Here is a 21,718-nt window from a genome sequence, read left to right on the forward strand (position 1 = left end):
CCTTATTAATAATGATCTCAAAATTCTTACGAAAGTTATGGCCAATAGGCTAGCCTCCTTTATTGGACGCTATGTCCACAAGGATCAAGTTGGTTTTATTCCTGGCAGACAGGGACCTGACCAGATTCGGAGGGCGATCGACATTATCTCCATTTTGCAGTCTAATTGGGAAGGGGGATCCGGACAATCTGGCTTCCTCCTTTCCTTAGATATTCAAAAGGCTTTCGACTCGGTCTCATGGCAGTACATCTTCCAGCTCTTTGACAGGTGGGGATTTGGGGCTCGCTTTCTTGGCTTATTACAGGCCTTATACTCCCAGCCGAGGGCCCAAATTCGAATGCAGGGATACCTTTCTGAGCCAATTCCCATCACCAGGGGGACCAGACAGGGGTGCCCCCTATCCCCCCTCATATTTGCAATAGCCATTGAAACACTGGCGATCGCAGTCCGCCACAATATGGACATTAGAGGTGTCCAATGCGGTAGTCAAACGCACAAATGTGGACTCTTCGCGGACGACATACTGTTGTTCCTCACTTCCCCCCTCACAACCCTACCCAACTTATCCCGGGTATTGGACGACTTTGCCAAGGTCTCAGGCTTGAGGGTTAATTACTCCAAGTCTGTGGCGTTGAATGTTTCTCTCCCCACTCACCAAGTCCTCTCTCTCAAACAATCCTTTCCGTTCCAATGGAGTGACACTGCCATCCAATACTTGGGTATCTCCCTTACACCTAAAATAGAGATGCTATATGCCCACAATTACCCCAAATTATACAGACAGCTGGAAACCGACCTCTCCTCATGGTCTAAACATGAATTATCCTGGCTTGGCCGGATTAACTCCATAAAAATGACCTTGCTCCCCAAAATTCTTTACTACTTTCGAGCCCTGCCAATACCAGTTCGGAAGGACCACCTTTGCTCTCTGCAAAGCAAAATACTGAAATATATTTGGGGTAATAAGGGATACCGTCTACCGCAAAACACGCTCTTCCTGCATAGACGCAGAGGGGGGCTGGGTCTGCCTAACCTCCACAAATACTACCTTGCAGCTCGCCTAGCCCAACTCTCCTCGATCTACTCCAAATATGAGAAACCGGACTGGCAGTCCATAGAACGCTGTGCGGTACCCTCCTATACACTAGATTTTTTATTATGGTGCCCGCCCAAAGCCAGGCCGCCCATCATGTCCCCATCCCTTTCTCACTCCTGTGCCCTATGGGATGGCCTTCGCAAAGAGCCTTCCCTAGTCTCCACTATAAGACCCCTTGCTCACATGTTCCGTAATCATGACTTCCCCCCCGGTCTGAACATTGAGGCCTTCAGATGGTGGTTGGACAAGGGACTATACCGGATAGGTCACTTTTTTAATTCCAGGGGTCCGATTTCCCTAGCTTATTGTATCGAACACTTGGAGCTACCAAACACAGAGAGGTTTCGCTTCCACCAAATATCTCACTACCTGAACTCACTTTGGAAAAACAAACCCCTTCCTCCTCCCTTTACTGAATATGAAGCCTGGTGTGGTGGAGTCGGGGAGCAGAGGGGTGGTATTTCAGTGATCTACACGGCTCTCACTTCCCCAACGGGTAAATCCCCCTATATGACGGCTTGGGAATCTGATCTCCAGACCTCTGGGAGTCTCGAATCCTGGCAGCTGGCCTTAGCCAGATCCTTTCGTGGGATCCAGAACACCTCACTAATGGAGGCTAGCATCAAATTGATAACCAGGTGGTACCTCACTCCAGTAAGGCTAGCCAGAATATATCCCACGGCTAATCCCTTATGTTTCAGGGGGTGCCAACTTCGTGGCTCCATGATCCACATCTGGTGGGAATGCCCTAGACTCCGTTCGTTCTGGACTAAAATATTCAACTTGATTTACTTAGTCACAGGCTGCCGGGTTTCGAGAACTCCAGAGGTTGCGTTACTCAATACCCCGATTCCTTTGATGTCTGGTAACATTCAGAAACTAACTTATTTTATTCTATTAGGAGCCAAAATTGCGATTGCCTCCGCATGGAAGCAACCCAAACCCTCCTTCCTCGCAGTTAAGAGGAAGATATCGTGGATAATGTCCCAAGAAAAACTATCAGGTATTCTGTCAGACACCACACCTAAATTCCGAAAGGTGTGGGACCCTTGGGCCCGTTACATGGGAATCTCTTTGCTGCCGGGGGTACCCCCAGGCCCTCCCCTAGGAACCAGACCTCACCCCTAAAGCACCCATCCTTACATTGATTGTGAAACATTCCCTCGCTATATCCTTTCACCCTTTCAGGACATAGCTTACCTCCCCCGACCCCTCTGTTCTCCTCTCCTCCTCCTTTCTTCTCTTCTCTGTCCTTCTAGTCGTTCTAAGATTTTGGTTTGCTCAACAGAGCTGTAATTGACAAGTTTACCATACAGTCCAATTTAATGTTGCGGTACCCACGGCAGACGATCCCCCGACTATTTTTCCCCTCTGCGAGGGAGGGGCCTGGGAGGACACTCCCTCATCCTGGCACAGCAAGTTCCCTATTAGGGGTGTCGGGATGGGGGCTCCTGGGAGTTACCCTAATAGTTCTACCTGGGGGGCTCTCCCGGGGGGGACACCCTCCGTTTACCTCTTATTGATGTAGCCCCTCGATAAGGAAGGGCTGGCAGACTGTACACACTTGATATTGTCTGTTTTTCACTAATGTCTCATGTTTTTTTACTTACATTGTGACAGCAGGCCCTCCCTGCTACTGCTAGTTTGTGTACTGTTTTACGTATGTAAGTGCCTTTAATATAAAATAAAATATTTTGAAAGTAAAAGACCACTAGGACTATTTCAGGTTTATATCTAAATGATACAAGTGGACTTAGAAAGTTAGGCAGTATTTGTGAAGCTTTTGCCAAGTTTTATAGCCATTTATTAGCGCTACTGTTTTGCCAGTCGTATACTATGGGCTAAGCAATCAATCAGAAGCAGGGCTGAGAAAAATCTTGCACATGCCCATTATGGTTGTCTTGCTATAGGGGTGCTCATATGCTATTCTGCAAGCATGGGACCTGCATTGTTTGCTAACAGTTCACTTGGGAGCACTTAAACAGTGCTGACACACTGTAACCTACCTGGTTACAGTTAGTGTGTGCTTCCATTAGTAGGTCACAAACGCAAAGCCGTGCAAAGGAGATGTGCCAGTAATTATGTCAGCAGGAAAGAGGGACTGCTTGTCGACTTTATAAAAAAGTCTGGATTTGCATATAAAATCACAAATATCTTGCCAATGACAACTTGCTTTTAAAGCAGATTTAACACTACGTAAACTGTGCCAAAGCAGGGTGTGGCCATATGTGGACTTTAAATTGGACAACTTTGCAACAATTTTCCATAAGTGTATATTCACCTTTACAAAATAATTCATAACATCTAAAGATTTGTCCTGTTATTATAGGATATTTCAATGTAAATGTTTGTGTTCTAAACTGATTTATGTTAAATTGCTGGGGGGAATTGACCACAGGTAACCCCATCAGTTATGGCTCATCCTGTGTGGCTCACCTAACACTGAGACGCTCAACTAATAATAATACAAGTCATTATAGGGCGTCACAGCAACACCATGACTAACTATGGGATGAGAGACAGGCTGCACAGTATAAAGGAAGTGATAAATTATTACAGCAAAGCAGAGGCCAGTGGATTAGCTAGAAACGAGCAAGCAGCACTTCAAACAGGTTATAGGTAAACTAAGGTCAATAACTGTAGGTAGCACCGAATGTGTGTGCATATATATATATATATATATATATATATATATATATATATATATATATATATATATATATATATATATACACACACAGTTTTTTGCCCATAGTTAGAATATGCTAATACAGTTCTTGACAATCAAATGTGTTATTCAAATCACCAGCTGACATTTTTTTTCTATGGAATAATAGAGCTACATGGGTCAGTACAACGGGTTATAATTACAATAATTGTGCCCTTTCTTAACCACTTCAGCCCCCGACCAATTGTCAGCCTAAGGACCAGAAGTCTTTTTACAATTTCGCACTGCACTGCTTTAACTGGTAATTGAGCGGTCATGCAATGTTGTACCCAAACAAAATTTGCGTCCTTTTCTTCCCACAAATAGAGCTTTCTTTTGATGGTATTTGATTGCCTCTGCGATTTTTTATTTTTTGCGATATAAATGGAAAAAGACCGAAAATTTCGAGAAAAAAATATATTTTCTACTTTTTGTTATAAGAAAAATCAAATAAACTCAATTTTAGTCATACATTTAGGGCAAAATTTATTCAGCCACATGTCTTTAGTAAAAAAAAATTCAATAAGCGTATATTTATTGGTTTGCGCAAAAGTTATAGCGTCTACAAACTAGAGTACATTTTCTGGAATTTACACCGCTTTTAATTTATGACTGCCTATCTCATTTCTTGAGGTGCTAAAATGGCAGGGCAGTACAAACCCCCCCCATGACACCCCAAGGAAATTGCTGAGGGGCATGTTGAGCCCATTAAATTATTATTTTTTTGTCCCAAGTGATTGAATAATGACACAGAAAAAAAAAAGTTTACAAAAAGTTGTCACTAAATGATATATTGCTCACACATGCCATAGTTATATGTGGAATTGCACCCCAAAATATATTCTGCTGCTTCTCCTGAGTACGGAGATACCACATATGTGGGACTTTTTGGGAGTCTAGCCGCGTACGGGACCCCGAAAACCAATCACTCCCTTTAGGATTTCTATTTTTGATTTTACTCCTCACTACCTATCACGGTTTCGAAGGCCATAAAATGCCAAAATAGCACAAAACCCCCCCAAATGACCCCATTTTGGAAAGTAGACACCCCAAGCTATTTACTGAGAGGCATATTGAGTCCTTGAAATATTTTATATTTTGCCACAAGTTGCAGGAATATTAATTTTTTTTTGCACAAAGTTGTCACTAAATGATATATTGCTCACACATGCTATGGGCATGAGTGAAATTACACCCCAAAATAAATTCTGCTTCTCCCGAGTACGGGGATACCACATGTGGGGGACTTTTTGGGAGCCTAGCCACGTACGGGACCCCAAAAACCAAGCACTGCCTTCAGGATTTAAATATAAAATGCTACCAAAAAAACTGTTAGCGATCGCAGGGATCAGGCCTGACTCTGCGAACGCTGCAGTTATGTGTTTAGTGTTTTGTAAGTGACAGTGATCGATCGATACTGCACTTGGGTGGGCTGGGTGGAGGGACAAAATGCAGGTGCCAGCAGGTATCTGGGCTGATCCCGCTAACAATGCATTTTTTTGGAACCCTAAACTGCTGGGGACGCTAGTATAGATCTGATCAGATCAGATATTGATCTGTTCAGATACTATACCACTACGGGAGGTGTATGCTTTGCGTGTGGGTGTTAGCGGTACTGGCACTAACCGAGCGCTGCCTGGGGCGACGCAGACCCTGACCCTAAAACCTAATTGATATCACCCGCCGGGTGATCAGGGGGTTAAACCTTTATTGGGTAATAAATAGTGGGTGCCCTGATGCTATAAAAAGCAAACTAACTAACCAGAGTCACCCGTAACACTTATACGGTGATCACTGGTGAAAGAGTTAACTAGGGGCAATCAGGGGGTTAAAATTTTTATTAGGTAGTATATGGGGGTCCCTGGCGCTATATAAAAACCTGACGGGGAACCTAAATAACTAGCTGGCTAACCAGCGCCACCAGTGGCACTTATACGGTGATCGCTGGTGAAAGGGTTAACTAGGGGCAATCAGGGGGTTAAAACCATTATTGGGTAGTATATGGGGGTACCTAGCGCTATAAAAACCTGGCGGTGAACCTAAAAAAATAACTAGCTACCTAGCAGCACCAGTGACACTAATGCAGCGATCAGAAAAACGATTTCTTAGTGACACTGGCAAAAGGGGGTGAAAGGGTTAACTAGGGGCAATCAGGGGGTTAAAACCATTATTGGGTAGTATATGGGTGTACCTAGCACTATAAAAACATGGCGGTGAACCTAAAAAAATAACTAGCTACCTAGCGGCACCAGTGACACTAATGCAGCGTTTAGAAAAACGATTGCTTAGTGATACTGCCAAAAGGGGGTGAAAGGGTTAACTCTAGGGGCAATCGGGGTTAAACCTTTATTGAGGGGGGTAGGGGGCTACCCTGGACCTAACACTAACTGCCCTGACAGTTTTTACTGTCACAACTGACACTAAATGTAGTGATCAGTAAATAAATGATCACTGCAATCAGTGACACTGTGACTGGGAGGGGGGGGGGGGGGCGGGGAGTGATCGGGGGGGATTTGTGTGCCTATGTGTACCTACATGTCAGTGTAGTGTTTGGTGCACTTACTTTCTGTGTTCTCCTCGCAGTCCGATCAAAAAGACTGCCCCGAGGAGAATGACATCACTTCCTCCCTGCCTGTGTTTACTATACACAGCGGGGGAAGCTTCTCATTCGCCAGGAGCGATCGATAGGGGATGGCCAGAAACCAACGGCCATCCCCTCATCCCGGATCGCTTATAGGTTTAGGAGATATTTCTTGGACCTACAGGTAAACCTTAATCTAGGCTTACCTGTAGGTCAAAGTGGTTTGTAAGGGTTTACAACCACTTTAAGCCCATAGGGAAACATTACTTTCTGATACTTTGGCCTGCTGTACTGACCAATAGTGTCCAAAATACCACTATTGCTTAATGGGATGAAGTATTGCAGGCAAACAAATGCTGACCATAGATGGGTAGTTATCTGAACCAGAGCTGGGACTTGCAGCAATCCTTTCCTGTTGCTGACATTGCCTACAAGCTGTTTGTCTAATCCAGGGTTTCGCAACTGGTGTTCCACCATGATCTACTCATCAATCGCAGGCAGTTGACAGATCGTATCTCCACACTCTCCTGTCATTAGGCCCCTGTGTGCAGAGTAGCACAGAAAAGCAAGGAGTGTCTCTGCTGTTTTCCCCACCAGCCCCTTCTCCCCTCCCCTTATCCCAGGTGGTTGTATGTGACATCACATGGTATAGACAAGAGAGGAGGGCTGGCAGGGAACAGTGCACCAGAACCAGGAATATCACTGCCACTTCCTTGCATGAGCAGGAAACCACTACTGCCCTGCTCCCATGTATTAACCTTTCCTGTTTCAATATAATAATTTGCCCTGCTCTCGTGTAATAGTGTGCCCTGGTCCTATGCAATTATGTGTCCTGCTCCCATGTAATTATGTACCCTGATCTTATGTAATGTGCCCTGCTCCCATGTAATTATTGCCATTCTATGATTGAATTATGTGCCCTGCTCTCATGTAATGTGCCCTGCTCTCATGTAATGTACCCCACTTATATATAATGTGCTCCACTCTCATGCTATGTGTCCTGCCGTCTTGTAATGTGCCTTGCTCCCATGTAATGTGCCTTGCTCCCGTGTAATGTTCCCTGCTCCCGTGTAATGTTCCCTGCTCCCGTGTAATGTTCCCTGCTCCCGTGTAATGTTCCCTGCTCCCATGTAATGTTCCCTGCTCCCGTGTAATGTGTCCTTCTGCCCCCATGTACTGTGCCATCCTGACCAGGGCTGGTGCAACGATTTTTATCTACTTAAATGAGATGCCACAACTGCAAGCCAAGAATTTGCATGAAGAGTGTAAACGACCCCTCCTGTTGTATTTTAGACATTAGGTGGGGGGGTCAGGGGCAATAAAACTGCAGATTAGCCACCTGTTTTTACCACCCCTGGCTGCCTGTGTGAAAGAGGCCTTAGCCCGCGTACACACGGTCGGAGATTTTGCCAACCAAATCCGTCGGATTTTGCCCGTCGGATTTAGTCCGACGGATTGTGTCCGAAACTGTTGCATACACACGGTCGGGCCAAGTTGGCGAAAAATCCGATCTTTCAGAACGTGATGACGTAATTTAGTTACGATGGGACTACATTCAGGCTAGTAGCCAATAGCTTTGATGTAGGAATTTTTGATCTGAGCATGCGTGGCACTTGGTCCGATGAAAATGCTCTACACATGATCGGATTAGGTCCGTCCGGCCCAGTTGGTCGGGAAATATTTCCAACATGTTGGAAAATTGGGTCGGACGGAGATTCGGACGGAATCAGTCCGATGCATACCACACACAGTCGGATTATCTGACGACGCGGTCCGATAAGACTCATTCCGACAGATTCTCCGACCGTGTGTACAAGGGCTTAGACTTAGAAGAGTATAAACAGAGCTTCACCACATAATTAAGATTTGGTTTAACTGAATTTTTTAAACACAAAAGTATAAAACAGTCAATGGGAATAGGCAGGGTACTTTGTTTTGTCATTGTTATTTTCTTTATTATGGCTTTACATGATGCATATTAAAAGTATGAAGTGCCCTATCAAATGTAATAAAGTTGTTGCCTACATTTTGACATGGTAAATAATTACCCAGCATTTGAAGGCTTCTGATTTATACTTGGGGAAAAAAAGATTTTGTTAATACAAATGCCAATGGAGATTCTAACCAATCCTTTACAACAGAGAACAAAAATAAAAATAGTTTTTAGTAAAGACTTCCCCCTACTTCCTCTCCCAATATAAGAAAAAAATCTCCATAGTGAAGCTCAGAAAGCAATAAAAATTGGATAGGACATCTAAATCTTTCCCACTCTTTTAAAAAAAAAACATAAAAAAAATGTTTTACTGCAGTTCTACTTTAATGTTTTAACCTTTTCTAAGTGAAATGACCCAAAACATGTATGCATATCAGGGAAGTCACAACCTCTTCCAAAGTCATAGCCACTTCACAAAGTGGCAAAGCAAACAATACTAGAACATTAAACCTCAATAGAACTTTGAAGGAATAATAGAAAATTGTAAACATATGTAGTAGAATAAAAGATGGCAATCTTTATTTACAAACAATATAAAAAATGACCAAAGGTCTATGTGGGGAAGTAGGTATACAACCAATTAAAAACAGGTTACATAGCAATGTACAGTATTAGTTCAAGATACCCTGCTACTCTCAATACTGGAGCACCAGACCAGCCTTCTGGAATGTATGGCCTGGTCAAAAAGGGTGTCCACAGGATCAATCCCAACGCCTTTTCGGAAATACTATTTTCCTTCTTTGGTGGAAGAAGAGCGTATACTAATCTACAGGCTGGTGTTAGCATAGTCCTATATTGTATAATCATTGTGATTGTACAATGTAAGAACTATGTTGACACTAACCTGTATCATGAGCACCTGTATTTTTCTTATATCATGTAAGCTGCTTATACTTACACTAAAATTCTTTAAAGATCTTTAAAGTTATTCTGTGAACAACCTCTTTGACCAGGCCATAAACTCCAGAAGGCTGGTCTGGTGCTCCAGTATTGAGAGTAGCAGGGTATCTAGAACTAATACTATACATTGCTATGTACCCTGTTTCAATTGGTTGTGTACCTACATCACCACATCGACCTTTGGTCCTTTTTTATAGTGTTTATAAATAAAGATTGCTATCTTTTATTTTACTACGTGTTTACAATTTTTATTCTGCCTTCAAAGTCCCATTGGGGTCGGGGATGTGGTTACGCAAAGTGAAAGAGATCAGTAAATTGGAAGATCTGGTCCTTTCTTCACGACATCAACAAGAGAGATATTCTGAGACCTGGTCTCCTTGGAATGCTTTCCTGGCCTCGGAAGGAAGTACCCTTCTTGATGGCAATTTGAATAGTTAAGGACCTTACTTAAACCCTCCTCGGCTGAGGCAAGTGTACTAGAGGTGTATCTCCATGGATTGACTTTATTCTCTTCTTTTTTTTTTTTTCCTTGTTTTTCTCCCTTGTTTGGTTTTGTTTTGTTAATATATATATAATGGTATAAAATTGACTAGGACAGGCCCGAGATTACAAAGGAGGCTGTATATAGGATACTGGATGGATTAATAGTTACTTTTTGATGCAGATTTAATTTACTTTCGGATGATATAAAAATCATGTTTCAAGTGTGTTTAAATCTGTAAAAGCTTTTTTATGTATATTCTCGAGTGTGTCCTATGTTTAAAATAAATCACATATTTGAAGTCCCATTGGGGTCAAATGTTGTTGTGTTGTATTGTATGTACTAACAACGGTGTTTGCAGAATATCACCCTTAAGCCTCGTACACACAGTACGATTGTTGGCCAACCGAGCATCTGATTTTTGTCAAAGGGGTGTGTGCCAGGATCTTGTCTTGCATACTAATAGTACACAATTGTTGTGCCACAAACACGAACGTAGTGACATACTATGAGGAATTGCAGCTCTTGAGCACCACCCTTTGGGCCCCTTCTGCTAATTTCGTGTTTGGTGAGCATTATTTCATAGCATGCATTTGTACTTTTGACTTTTGTGTGACAGATTTGTGTATTGACCATCTGAAAGTCTGACGTCAAACCGTTGTCCACCGAAAATTTACTAGCCTGGCATCCAACATTTGTTGGTGGAAAATTGGACAGTTGTCAAAAGGAGCGTACTAATGGTAAGATTTTAGGACAACAGTCTGTCAACAGACAATCCCCTGCCAACAATTGTACCATGTGTAAGAGGCTTATGGAACAGCACCCAGCCTTTGTTGCATTTTGATAAAGTGGTGAAGCAAAAGACTCCGCATGAGAACCTCACAGGTATCCTTTTCAGAATAAGAGATTATAAATGGTAGTCTCCATATTTATCTTCCTATTATTTGTTTGAAAAAAATAAAGCATAGTAAGCAAGTAAATGAATTTAAATTTAAATTCTGAAATGGCTGAAAGCACACATTGTCAATAAGTATTTGAGCTAGACACTGTTTTTTACTGATTATTTGTAGAAGGTTTGTACTTGTGATAATTTGCTTATATTTTGTCTATCTCAGTGACTCTGGAGCAGTTTGCCTTGGCTGTGGAGTCTTGCCCGGTGCCAGCGGACCAGCGTTTACTAATGGAGGTATAGTGGAATTCCCCTCACAATCCACAGTTGCATCTGTTTGGGCCCCTTTCACACGGCCATTCCAATCGGGTCCACCTGAGTTTTTCAGTTAGACCTGATTGGACAGTCCATTCAGTCTTATGGACTGGAGGGTGTAAACGGTCTTGTGTCCGTTTCCACCCACCTGCCTCAGATCTGATCTGGCCCACTTAAAAAAAAAAAAAAAGGAAGGGGGTCTGTGGAGGGCAGTCAGGTGTAAATGGACAACTGAGTCCATTTACTCCTGGCCACCCATAGAACAGAGTGGGCTCTGTCCATGTCTGCTCTGCATAAACAGTGGTCATGGACCTGTCATCTGCTTGCTTTGCTCTGCACAGCAAGGGAAAGGGAGACAGATCTCCTGCTGAGAAAAATGGAGTCCGCCCTGTGTGAAAGGGGCCTTACACTTAATTTTTGTATGCTGTGACAAAAGCTATTAACCTACCCATGCAGCACCTTTGTTATTTTTGTATTAGGTAGACTGTAATACATTCTTGCTGACCATATACATTAAAGCTGAATCCCAAGCAAATATGAAAACACCATTTAATCCACATATGTATGCATTACATGTAATTTTGATTACAATCTGATGAAAATTTCTTAAAAGAAGGTAGCTTACAGTATATGGATATATATGGATAGTATATGGATAGTTTTGGGACTTTGACCCATACCTGCCTTCGGTATATTCTGTCTTTACCCATGTGTTGAAACACTTTGGCAAATGTGAATAATGCTGATATAACTTTTATAGGAAATACAGTATTCTAGTGCTGATATTATTATCATTAAACTGTATACAAGCAGGGTGGTTGGTAGGGTTTCAGATTTGTTTAGGGTAATATTTATAGTTTGGGCCAATAAAGATTTTTGTCTGATTTGTTAAGAACGCAGTTTGTACATTATAAAGATTATTTCGTGTGTGTGTGTGTTGGGGGGGTCTTTAGTAGGCATTAAAACCAGAGCATTGAGAGTTTGTTTGAGTTTCATAAAGGATGACCCCAGATGTTTAGAATCATCAAGTCTTTATTGTTATTAGAGAGGGAGAAGTTCTCTCCATTGATCAAGGACCCCTGTTGCCATATTGAGGGCATTTATCCATTACTTCATTGGTGGTAGAGATACCTGCTGGAGATCACAGGTGTGAATTTGCCTATGATACCTTTTTGAGCAATGTTCCATTAAGTGAACAACTAGATTTATTAGATATGATATATGTATGTACAGGTGAAACTTTGTCCTGCCTGCATTTCACCTCCTAATCCCTTCTTTTTAAGAGATATTACACTAAACTGAGCGGTCATTTTCAGACTTTGAGCACATTGCCAGCTGAGACAACATCGGTTTTGCTTTTCCATAGATTGATGGGGAACAGCCCCTGTATTTTTAATTTTTTTTTTATAAACAAGAAGATGACAAGAAAATGTGAATTCTAACAGAAGACATAGAAGTGTCATGAGCTCAACTTACCAGAAGATAAACATTCAGAAAATCTACATTGTGGCGAGTCAAAAAAAAAGGCAGGGTATAAAAGAGGGGAAAACCAACCACTAGCATAGTTAGAGAGAAAGAGTGAGCAAAATAACCAAGATGCGTAGGTAAGCATCTATGAATCATGTCCAACGCCAGTGCATGTCTGATTGCCAGTGAGTTGGAGTCTTATGCCTCGTACACACGATCGGATTTTCCAACGGGAAATGTGTGATGACAGGCTGCTGGCAGAAAATCCAACCGTTTTTACACTCCATTGGACAATTGTTGTCGGATTTTTTTGTGAACAAATGTTTGATAGCAGGATTTTAAATTTTCTGTGGACAAATGTGTTTTGTCGGATTTTCCGATCGCGTGCACACACGTCCGTCGGACAAAAGTCCAAAGTACAAACACGCATGCTCGGAAACAAGGACAAGCCAGAAGAGGTCGGTTTTGCAAACCAGCATTCGTAATGGAGAATTAACATTCGTGACGTGGCAAATTATGAAATATTGAAATGCAGCGCACATTCTCTTCTTCTTTAATTGAATAATAATGAAGCTGCTTTGCTGGTGATACTGAATGCATTATTGCAAACAAATTTTCAAAGGCTTTTTTTTCTAGTGATATCAAGAATAATATTATGCTTTTTTTTTTTTTGGGCAAGTTACCACAACACCATTATCCCGTCGTTTTTAAGATCGAAGATACAATTATGTTGGTGTCCCTTGTCAATTTTACATTGTATTTTTTTAAATGTAATTGCCTACTCCCAAACTGTCATTTGAAGTAAAACGCATAGCCAAGTATTATTTTTATTGTGCATTAAAAAAGGAAAACAAATAAAATTAGACATGCTATCTGGCAATAGAACTTAACCAAAAAGTGCATTCTATGCATCCAAAAATATAGAAAATATAACAAATCAAATCATTATTATTCAACCAAAAAATAAATGAAAAGCCTCATGCATGTGTCCTGCTTCTTAATATAGGGGGTCAACAATGCCAAGAGTTGGCGAAAGCAGGGGTCCATCTGGAGATAATTCCGAAAAACATCTGGATTATTCTCCTGGAGCTGTCGCAGCAAAGGCATATGATTTAATTGGTCATGATTAATAAAGCAACCAATTTTTGGTCCAAGAACTTTTGCGACTCCTGTTCCTGCACTGGACTTGGGTCAAAGCAATAACTCCAAGGCCAATAATAAATAACATGTTATCTCCTCCAATTCCGCAACATGTCCGGTTGACGAACGGCCATTCAGAAACTAACTGAAAAGCACGAAATGAAAAGCACGAAATGAAAAGTGCCAATCTACACTCGCCAAACTTCTACTAACACAAAATTAGCAGAAGGAGCCCTTGGCAGTAAACGGTGCCCCATCGTTGGTTTCAGTGGGAGTAATAGTGCCCCATCCAGAGTGCCACAGGGCCACATCTTTGGAGGCCAATGGGCTAGCCTGTTACACTAAAAATATCAAATGTCTACCAGTCACACAAGGCACACCCAGCCTTGGAGGGGAGATGCTGAAAGGGACAGTTTACCTCCTCTGCATTCGTTTATCTAGAACCAACACATAGAACAATAGTCAAACTGCCCCTATACTATATAAGTTCAGTTCTAGATGTACAGAAAAAGAATAGTTGAACTATAAGTACACTTTAAATGGACAGGAACAATATGGACCCAATCAAATGGCCCTGACAGACAGATTGGCAGCCTAGAACCTTGTAATATAAACAAGAATGCGTAATGACAGTCAACAACATGATTGATGTGCGGGTGGCTTTTGTAGTCTTTATTCATAAACTACTGTTAATCTGTTATTGTGAAAATTGTTCAAAAGTTACTGTGTGGATTGTGGAAAGAAAAATAGATTTCAGCCCCTTCTTAGGAATTAGTAATTACTAATACATTTTATTGTCAGTTTGGCAGGCGGCCCTTCACAGTGCAGGAGACAGACAGAAGACAGTGCTGAGTCGGGATAGGCTCCTGTCCCAGTTGTGCTCCCCTTCAGTATAGTGCCCAAGGCAAGAGCCTCAACTGCCTTGATCCCGCTCTGAGATCCCGTGCACACTTGGCTTAAAATAAATGCCAGTTCCCTTGGCAGCAAAGAATTCTCATATAGAGCGTCTTTGTAAAGGAGTTTAGGAGAGCTTAGGAGCGTTCAGCGTTTTTCTGCCAGAATGCTGCAATCAAAAACGCAATCCAGAAGAGTTTTTTCCTGCCTGTAAACGCTGAGCTTAAAATATGCCTCTAATCGTCTTAATGTGCATGGACACAATGGATAACATGGAGCTTCTTCTACAGTCAAAACTCCTGATTTATTTATTTATTAATTTTTTTAAGACAGTGTGTGGACCTTGAAAATTTTTAACCACTGCTATCCAGGACTCCCTTAGAAATATTTTCCCTCATTTACTGTCACATTTCCGACCACTTAACCAGACAAGAAGTGAGGGATATACGTGAAACCGGCACACAGACATCAGTGGAAAACTGACAGGTGTTCTTGCCCTTCCCTACTCTCAGGGCTGCTGATAGAATTTTCGGGGCTCCATACAGCCTGCCTTACAGGGGCCCCTCCCCCCACAAAAAATATTGAAGCAATATTTTGCTAAAAAAAACATCACAAGCATTATTAACTGACACAAACACAACATAATGTACAAAATGTCTGCTAAATCTAAAATTGAAAACAGTATTGAGGTAATAATTAGCTGTATGTGTAAAGGAGGTGTTGGGGCTCATTCACATGGACCCTGTGGCCTGTACAGTATGAATCACTGAATTGTTTATGTGGCTGGAGCCCCCTGGAGTTGCGTGCAAGCAGCCCATGTTACACTGTGTCTGTATGAACACATCCGCAGGTCCTACTTTAAAAGGTGTGTGTGTGTGTGGGTGCAGGGGTACAGCCCAAACATGAAAAGTGGGCATTTGGGGCCACTCACTCACACCTGCCATATTAAAACCTGCACCTCTGTTACATACAGTTGCTGTGTCCCCATAGAGTAGCAGGTGGCTCCGGCCACATGAACAAACCACTCACCCACATGGCCAGAGTACTTGTGTGAATGAGCCCCCCTCCTTTTTTTTTTTTTTTTTTTTTTTTTTACTACTTTTAAAACAATTTGTTAACAACCCTTTTGAATAGATGAATGAACAGGAGTGTTTTAAAGCTCTCTGTTCTTTCACAAACTGAACCATAGTAAACACAGTTTACTATGTTTCAGTTATGAATGAACACAGTGAGTAAATGGTATCGATTACTCACTATATTCACTGAAGAAAAAGGAAAGAGTTGGTAAATATGACATATTTACCAACCCTCACACCTATCCTGAAATGATCGCCCTGTCTGCGGGGAGAGGAGGAGAAGTCACTGCTGCAGGGGGCAGAGGGGTTTTAGATCCTGGACAGGGAGAATGATCATAGCTGATCCCATACGGGGATTGGTTTTGGAGATAACCCCCCACAGATTAATGAATACATATACATAGAAACAAATGTTTTAAAAATTATGAAAAAAAAAAAAATAGAAATATAGTGAGATTATTAAGGCTGGGTTCACATCTGATGCAGGAAACCTCAAAACGTGAATTGTGTGTGGGTTCCCGTATCGCGCCTGAATCGCAGATGGGTCACACTGACATCTGCTAACCACTGCAGGCGTCAATGGAAAGTTAATGACACCCCCAGATCAGTTCCCAGATTGCAGTGCAAACTGTGAGATGGTAAAGGAATCGGATCGCATAGGTGCGATCTTATTTCAGTGCAGACCAAAAAAAGGGTCCTGCATCATTTTGGTGCGAGTGCAATTTTACCCATGCAGTTTATATGGCTGAATTTGCATTGCACAGACATCGCATGTGATCTGCACAGCAATGGGGTGCAAATTACATGCAATTTCTGTGATTGCACCAGTGTGAACCGAGCCTGAAGGTTATTATGGGTAAGGGAATGGGACTGAGCTGAAGTTGATACATTTTTTTTTTTTTAGAAGGGAACTGAGTGTGTAAAATGATAGTGTACAGGGGGAGAAGTTGCATTGGATAGGAGAATGAGAGATTTGTAGCAGAACTGAGCAGTGGCGGCTGTTGCTCAAAATTTTTGGGGGGGCGCAAACAAACTGACAAATTCTGAAAGAAAACCCATCAATTGCAGCCTTACTGTGTTATCAATTGCAGCCTCACTGTGTTATCAATTGCAGCCTCACTGTGTTATCAATTGCAGCCTCACTGTGTTATCAATTGCAGCCTCACTGTTATCAATTGCAGCCTCACTGTGTTATCAATTGGCGCCACTGTGTCCATCGATGGCGCCACTGTGTCCATCGATGGCGCCACTGTGCCCATCAGTTGCCGCCACTGTGCCCATCAGTTGCCGCCACTGTGCCCATCAGTTGCCGCCACTGTGCCCATCAACTGCCGCCACTGTGCCCATCAACTGCCGCCACTGTGCCCATCAACTGCCGCCACTGTGCCCATCAATTTCCGCCACTGCACCATCGCCATCAAATGCAGCCACTGTGCCCATCAATCGTCACCACTGTGACCATCAAACGCAGCTACTTTGCCATCAATTGCTGCCACTGTGACCATCAAACGCAGCCACTGTGACCATCAATTGCCACCACTGTACCATCAAACGCAGCAATGCATGACTCTATCTATTGGTGCTAGAGGGGTTGGCAGGAGAGAGGGGGCGGCGCCCGTGCGCCCTTATGGACGTACCGCCACTAAAACTGAGGAGAAACAAGACTAGAAGAGAGGAGTAAGAAGCACAGCTACATACACAGTGAGCCATGCTGGATAACATAAGATAGATATAAGACACAAGACCTGAATGTAGGTGATCAGCTGTAACTGTGTCGGGGAGGCATAGCTAGAGGGGGGAGAGCAGAAAAGAATACACAGGCTGAGGGCAGGTGGAGGAATGAGATCCACTATGAGACAGATTCGATCGGATGGGAGGAGGAGGACAGGAGGGACTGTCACTGCATGGAGACTAACCTGGGCACAATCAATGAGACTAAGCAGGGAGAATGTGAGCAGGACAAGTATCTGGAAGGGGGGAGGGGGTAACAAACTTACTGAAGTTAATAGAAGATGCAGGGAAGGAGAGCTGACATCAATGCATTGAGCCATGGAGGAAGAGAATGGCAGGAGGCTGTGAATCAGCTGCTAATGTAGCAGAAATGCAGGGCGGGAGAGAAAGAGGCGCTCCTCAGCTTCCGGGCCACTTGTTGAACTGAGGGAGCATGGGCCCGCTACAGGAGGACCGGTGGTCCCCCTTTATCAGCGGCCCTACCTACTCTACAAAAAAAAAAGATGTTTTATTTTTTCTGGATGTGTTCCCTCACTTTCTATCTGAAACTATTGTCACCGGAACAATACCTAAGAAGAAATCTCTATTATGGACCCCTGCATATCTATCCAGTAAAAAAAAAAAAAAAGTTTGAGCAATACAGTACATTCAAATGTACAGCTATTGATTTTCACAGTACACAAATGAAACGGGAACTTGTGAAATATGTAGAAAGTATTTTCTCACGCTGCAATATCCTTCCATTTAATAAAATTACATCATTCTTGGTCATACTGGCATGAAACTTTTGCCAGAAAACCCTATAATACAACAAGAAAGATGTGCATTGGCAAGATACAAATCATTAAAATCAGTTAGAACGCTTTTCATTAAAGCCGGTATCTACCTATTTTTAATTTTATGAGCAACCCTGTATGCAACACTTTCTCATTTTATGTGCATTTCTATCATGTACAGTATCTCACAAAAGTGAGTACACCCCTCACATTTTTGTAAATATTTTATTATATCTTTTCATGTGACAACACTGAAGAAATTACACTTTGCTACAATGTAAAAGTAGTCAGTGTACAGCTTGTATAACAGTGTAAATTTGCTGTACCCTCAAAATAACTCAACACAGCCATTAATGTCTAAACTGCTGGCAACAAAAGTGAGTACACCCCTAAGTGAAAATGTCCAAACTGGGCCCAATTAGCCATTTTCCCTCCCCGGTGTCATGTGACTTGTTAGTGTTACAGGGTCTTAAATTTGGTTTTATCGCTCTCACTCTCTCATACTGGTCACTGGAAGATCATCATGCGCATCTGAAAAAAAGAATTGTTGCTCTACATAAAGATGGCCTAGGCTATATGAAGATTGCCAAAATCCTGAAACAGAGCTGCAGCTTGGTAGCCAAGACCATACAGTGGTTTAACAGGCCAGGTTCCACTCAGAACAGGCCTCACCCTGGTCGACCAAAGAAGTTGAGCGTGCATGCTCAGCATCATATCCAGAGGTTGTCTTTGGGAAATAGTTGTATGAGTGCTGCCAGCATTGCTGCAGAGGTGGGGGGGGGGGGGGGGCTGTCAGAGCTCAGACCATATGCTGCACACTGCATTAAATTGATCTGAATAGCTGTTGTCCCAGAAGGAAGCCTCTTCTACATATGCATAAAAAAAGCCTGCAAAATGTTTGCTGAAGACAAGCAGACTAAGGACATGGATTACTGGAACCATGTCCTGTGGTCTGAAAAGACCATAATAAACTTATTTGGTTCAGATGGTGTCAAGCTTTTGTGGGGGCAACCAGGTGAGGAGTACCAAGGCAAGTCTGTCTTGTCTACACTCAAGCAGGAGTGCAGGAGTGCTGTCGGCACTGGGGAGTTACAGTTCATTGAGGGAACCATGAATGCCAACATGTACTGTGACATACTGAATCAGAGCATGATCCCCTCCCTTGGGAGACTGAGCCGCAGGGCAGTATCACAATATAACAATCCCAAACACATCTCCAAGATCGCCAATGCCTTTGCTAAAGCAGCTGAGGGTAAAGGTGATGGACTGGCCAAGCGTGTCTCCAGACCTAAACCCTATTGAGCATCTGTAGGCATCCTCAAACGGAAGGTGGAGGAGCACAAGGTCTCTAACATCCACCAGCTCTGTGATGTCATCATGGAGGAGTGGAAGAGGACTCCAGTGGCAACATGTGAAACTGCTGAACTCCATGCCCAAGAGGGTTAAGGCAGTCCTGGAAAATAATGGTGGCCACACAAAATATTGACACTTTGGACCCAATTTAGACATTTTCAAAAGTGTACTCACTTTTGTTGCCAGCAGTTTAGACATTAATGTGTGTTGATTTTTTTTTTAAGAGGACAGCAAATTTACACTGTTAAACAAGCGGTACACTCACTACTTTACATTGTAGCAAAGTGTCAGTTCTTCAGTGTTGTCACATGAAAAGATATAATAAAATATTTACTAAAATGTGAGGGGTGTACTCACTTTTGTGAGATACTGTATGGTTAGAATAATGATTATTCTGTCCCTTGTGTTTCCTTGTAACATTAATGTGATTAGCTGTAAATGAAACTTTCCTTTTTTAACCAATTGTTTTCTAGTCTTCATTGCGCTTAGGAAAACTCAATAAAAACATTTTAAAACTAAACCCCAAAAAAGCGTACTTTCCTCCAAAGTCTCACATTGTGAACTTTGAGGTGTTTTAACTGCCACATAGTCTCAGCTGACATTTCTTTGTACTTTTGTCCCTGTAAATATGTATTTATCCTCATCCAGCCTGTGATCAAACAGAAGGAAGTGATTCATTCTTCTTTTATCCAGCTCAGTGTGGTTGGGCTACACTTTTTATTCTGCATCCAAGTGGAAAATACAAGATAGCTTGTAAACAAACTATTTTACTGTTGTGCACTATGAAAATATTGTAAAAATGACAACCTTCTTGCCTTTTATGCAACGTAGGTTCACGCCCCGTGTGTGTTCTTCATCCTTGTGCTCCCACCTCCTGTAAAAAAGGTTCCTAGTGTTAGATTGACAGCATTCTGGAAGATAATAAAGTCAGAACTGACAGGGTTCTGCTGTACAGATTATTAGGCCCCTGTCACACTGGAGCGGTGGGTGTGTCGGCGGAAAAGCAATGCTATTTTTAACGGAGCTTTGCCATCAATTTCACAACGCTATTCGGCTGATAGTGGGGCGCTTTTACCCCCGCTAGTAGCCGAGAAAGGGTTAAAACCACCACAAAGCGCTGGGCAGGAGCGGTTTAGGAGCAGTGTATAGATGCTGCTAGCAAGACTTTTTTTAGCATCCTGCCAGTGCCTTTGAAGGAAAAATCCTCGTGCAGCAGGTTAAATGCTCCTGTCAATAAATTCTAAATGATCTAAGAAGCATTCAAACATGACTTCCAGCAAGAGTTTGGGAGGCAACTGGGACACGACTTGAGTATGAACCATAGCCCGACTTGAGGCAACTTGAAGTTGCCTCCGGGACAGGGGACTTTGCCAGTGGCAAATCACATAATAATCAGCTCTGTGGGAGGGAGGGGTTTGCCTAGAAAACTATTTTTACTTCCTGGAAAGTTGCTTCAGTTAAGACAGGGGATCCGACTTGGAGGCAACTTCCATTGAAATCAATGGGTACAAGTTGCCTAGAAGTCGGATTGAAGTAGTACAGGAACCTTTTCTGAAGTCGGAGTGACTTCAGTAGTGTACATTAAGACGGCTCTCATTCACTTACATTGATTTTTAAATGTTGCACGACTTGAGGCAACTTGGGACAACTTCAAGTCGGATCCAAAGTCTCCTCTGTGTGAATGGACTCTTAAGAGTTACTCCACTTTTGTTGAGAAAAAAAACAGTCCCCTCTGGGTGATCCATGTACATTGCAAGGATTCCAACCTGTTTGTTGCAGAGTCTTATGCCGCGTACACACGGTCGGAGAATCCGTCGGAATGCGTCTTATCGGACCGTGTCGTCAGATAATCCGACTGTGTGTGGTATGCATCGGACTGATCCGTCCCGATCAACTGGGCCGGTCAGACGTAATGCGATCATGTGTAGAGAATTTTGATTGGACCAAGTGCCACGCATGCTCAGATCAAATTCCTACATCAAAGCTATTGGCTACTAGCCTGAATGTAGTCCCATCGTAACGAAATTACGTCATCACGTTCTGAAAGATCGGATTTTTCGACAACTTAGTCCGACCGTGTGTATGCAACAGTTTCGGACACAATCCGTCAGACTAAATCTGATAGACAAAATCCGACGGATTTGGTTGGCAGAATCTCCGACCGTGTGTACAGGGGCTTACTTGTTCCTGCTCTGAAGACAAAACTGTTTGTTCCACTTTGTGTCTATGGATACTAATTCTGAATAGGAGTGGCTTTTTCATTATTAATCAGCTGTTGCACTTGCAGTCTTTTTATGAGAAAAGCTGATGTGTCTGCAT

General features: G+C 42.6%; 1 protein-coding gene across 1 annotated transcript in view; it reads left to right on the forward strand.

The window, feature by feature from the left end:
* ACOXL (acyl-CoA oxidase like) overlaps nt 1-21,718 on the forward strand; it is a 477,525-nt gene that overhangs the window by 383,054 nt on the left and 72,753 nt on the right. Inside the window, exon 17 of the mRNA XM_077486109.1 lies at nt 10,874-10,944. Coding sequence (XP_077342235.1) covers nt 10,874-10,944 — 71 coding nt within the window. The remainder of the gene's footprint in view (nt 1-10,873; nt 10,945-21,718) is intronic.

Source organism: Lithobates pipiens, unplaced genomic scaffold, assembly GCF_037356315.1.
Source record: "Lithobates pipiens isolate NorthernLeopardFrog02 unplaced genomic scaffold, aLitPip1_a1.2 Scaffold_18, whole genome shotgun sequence".
Taxonomy (NCBI): domain Eukaryota; kingdom Metazoa; phylum Chordata; class Amphibia; order Anura; family Ranidae; genus Lithobates; species Lithobates pipiens.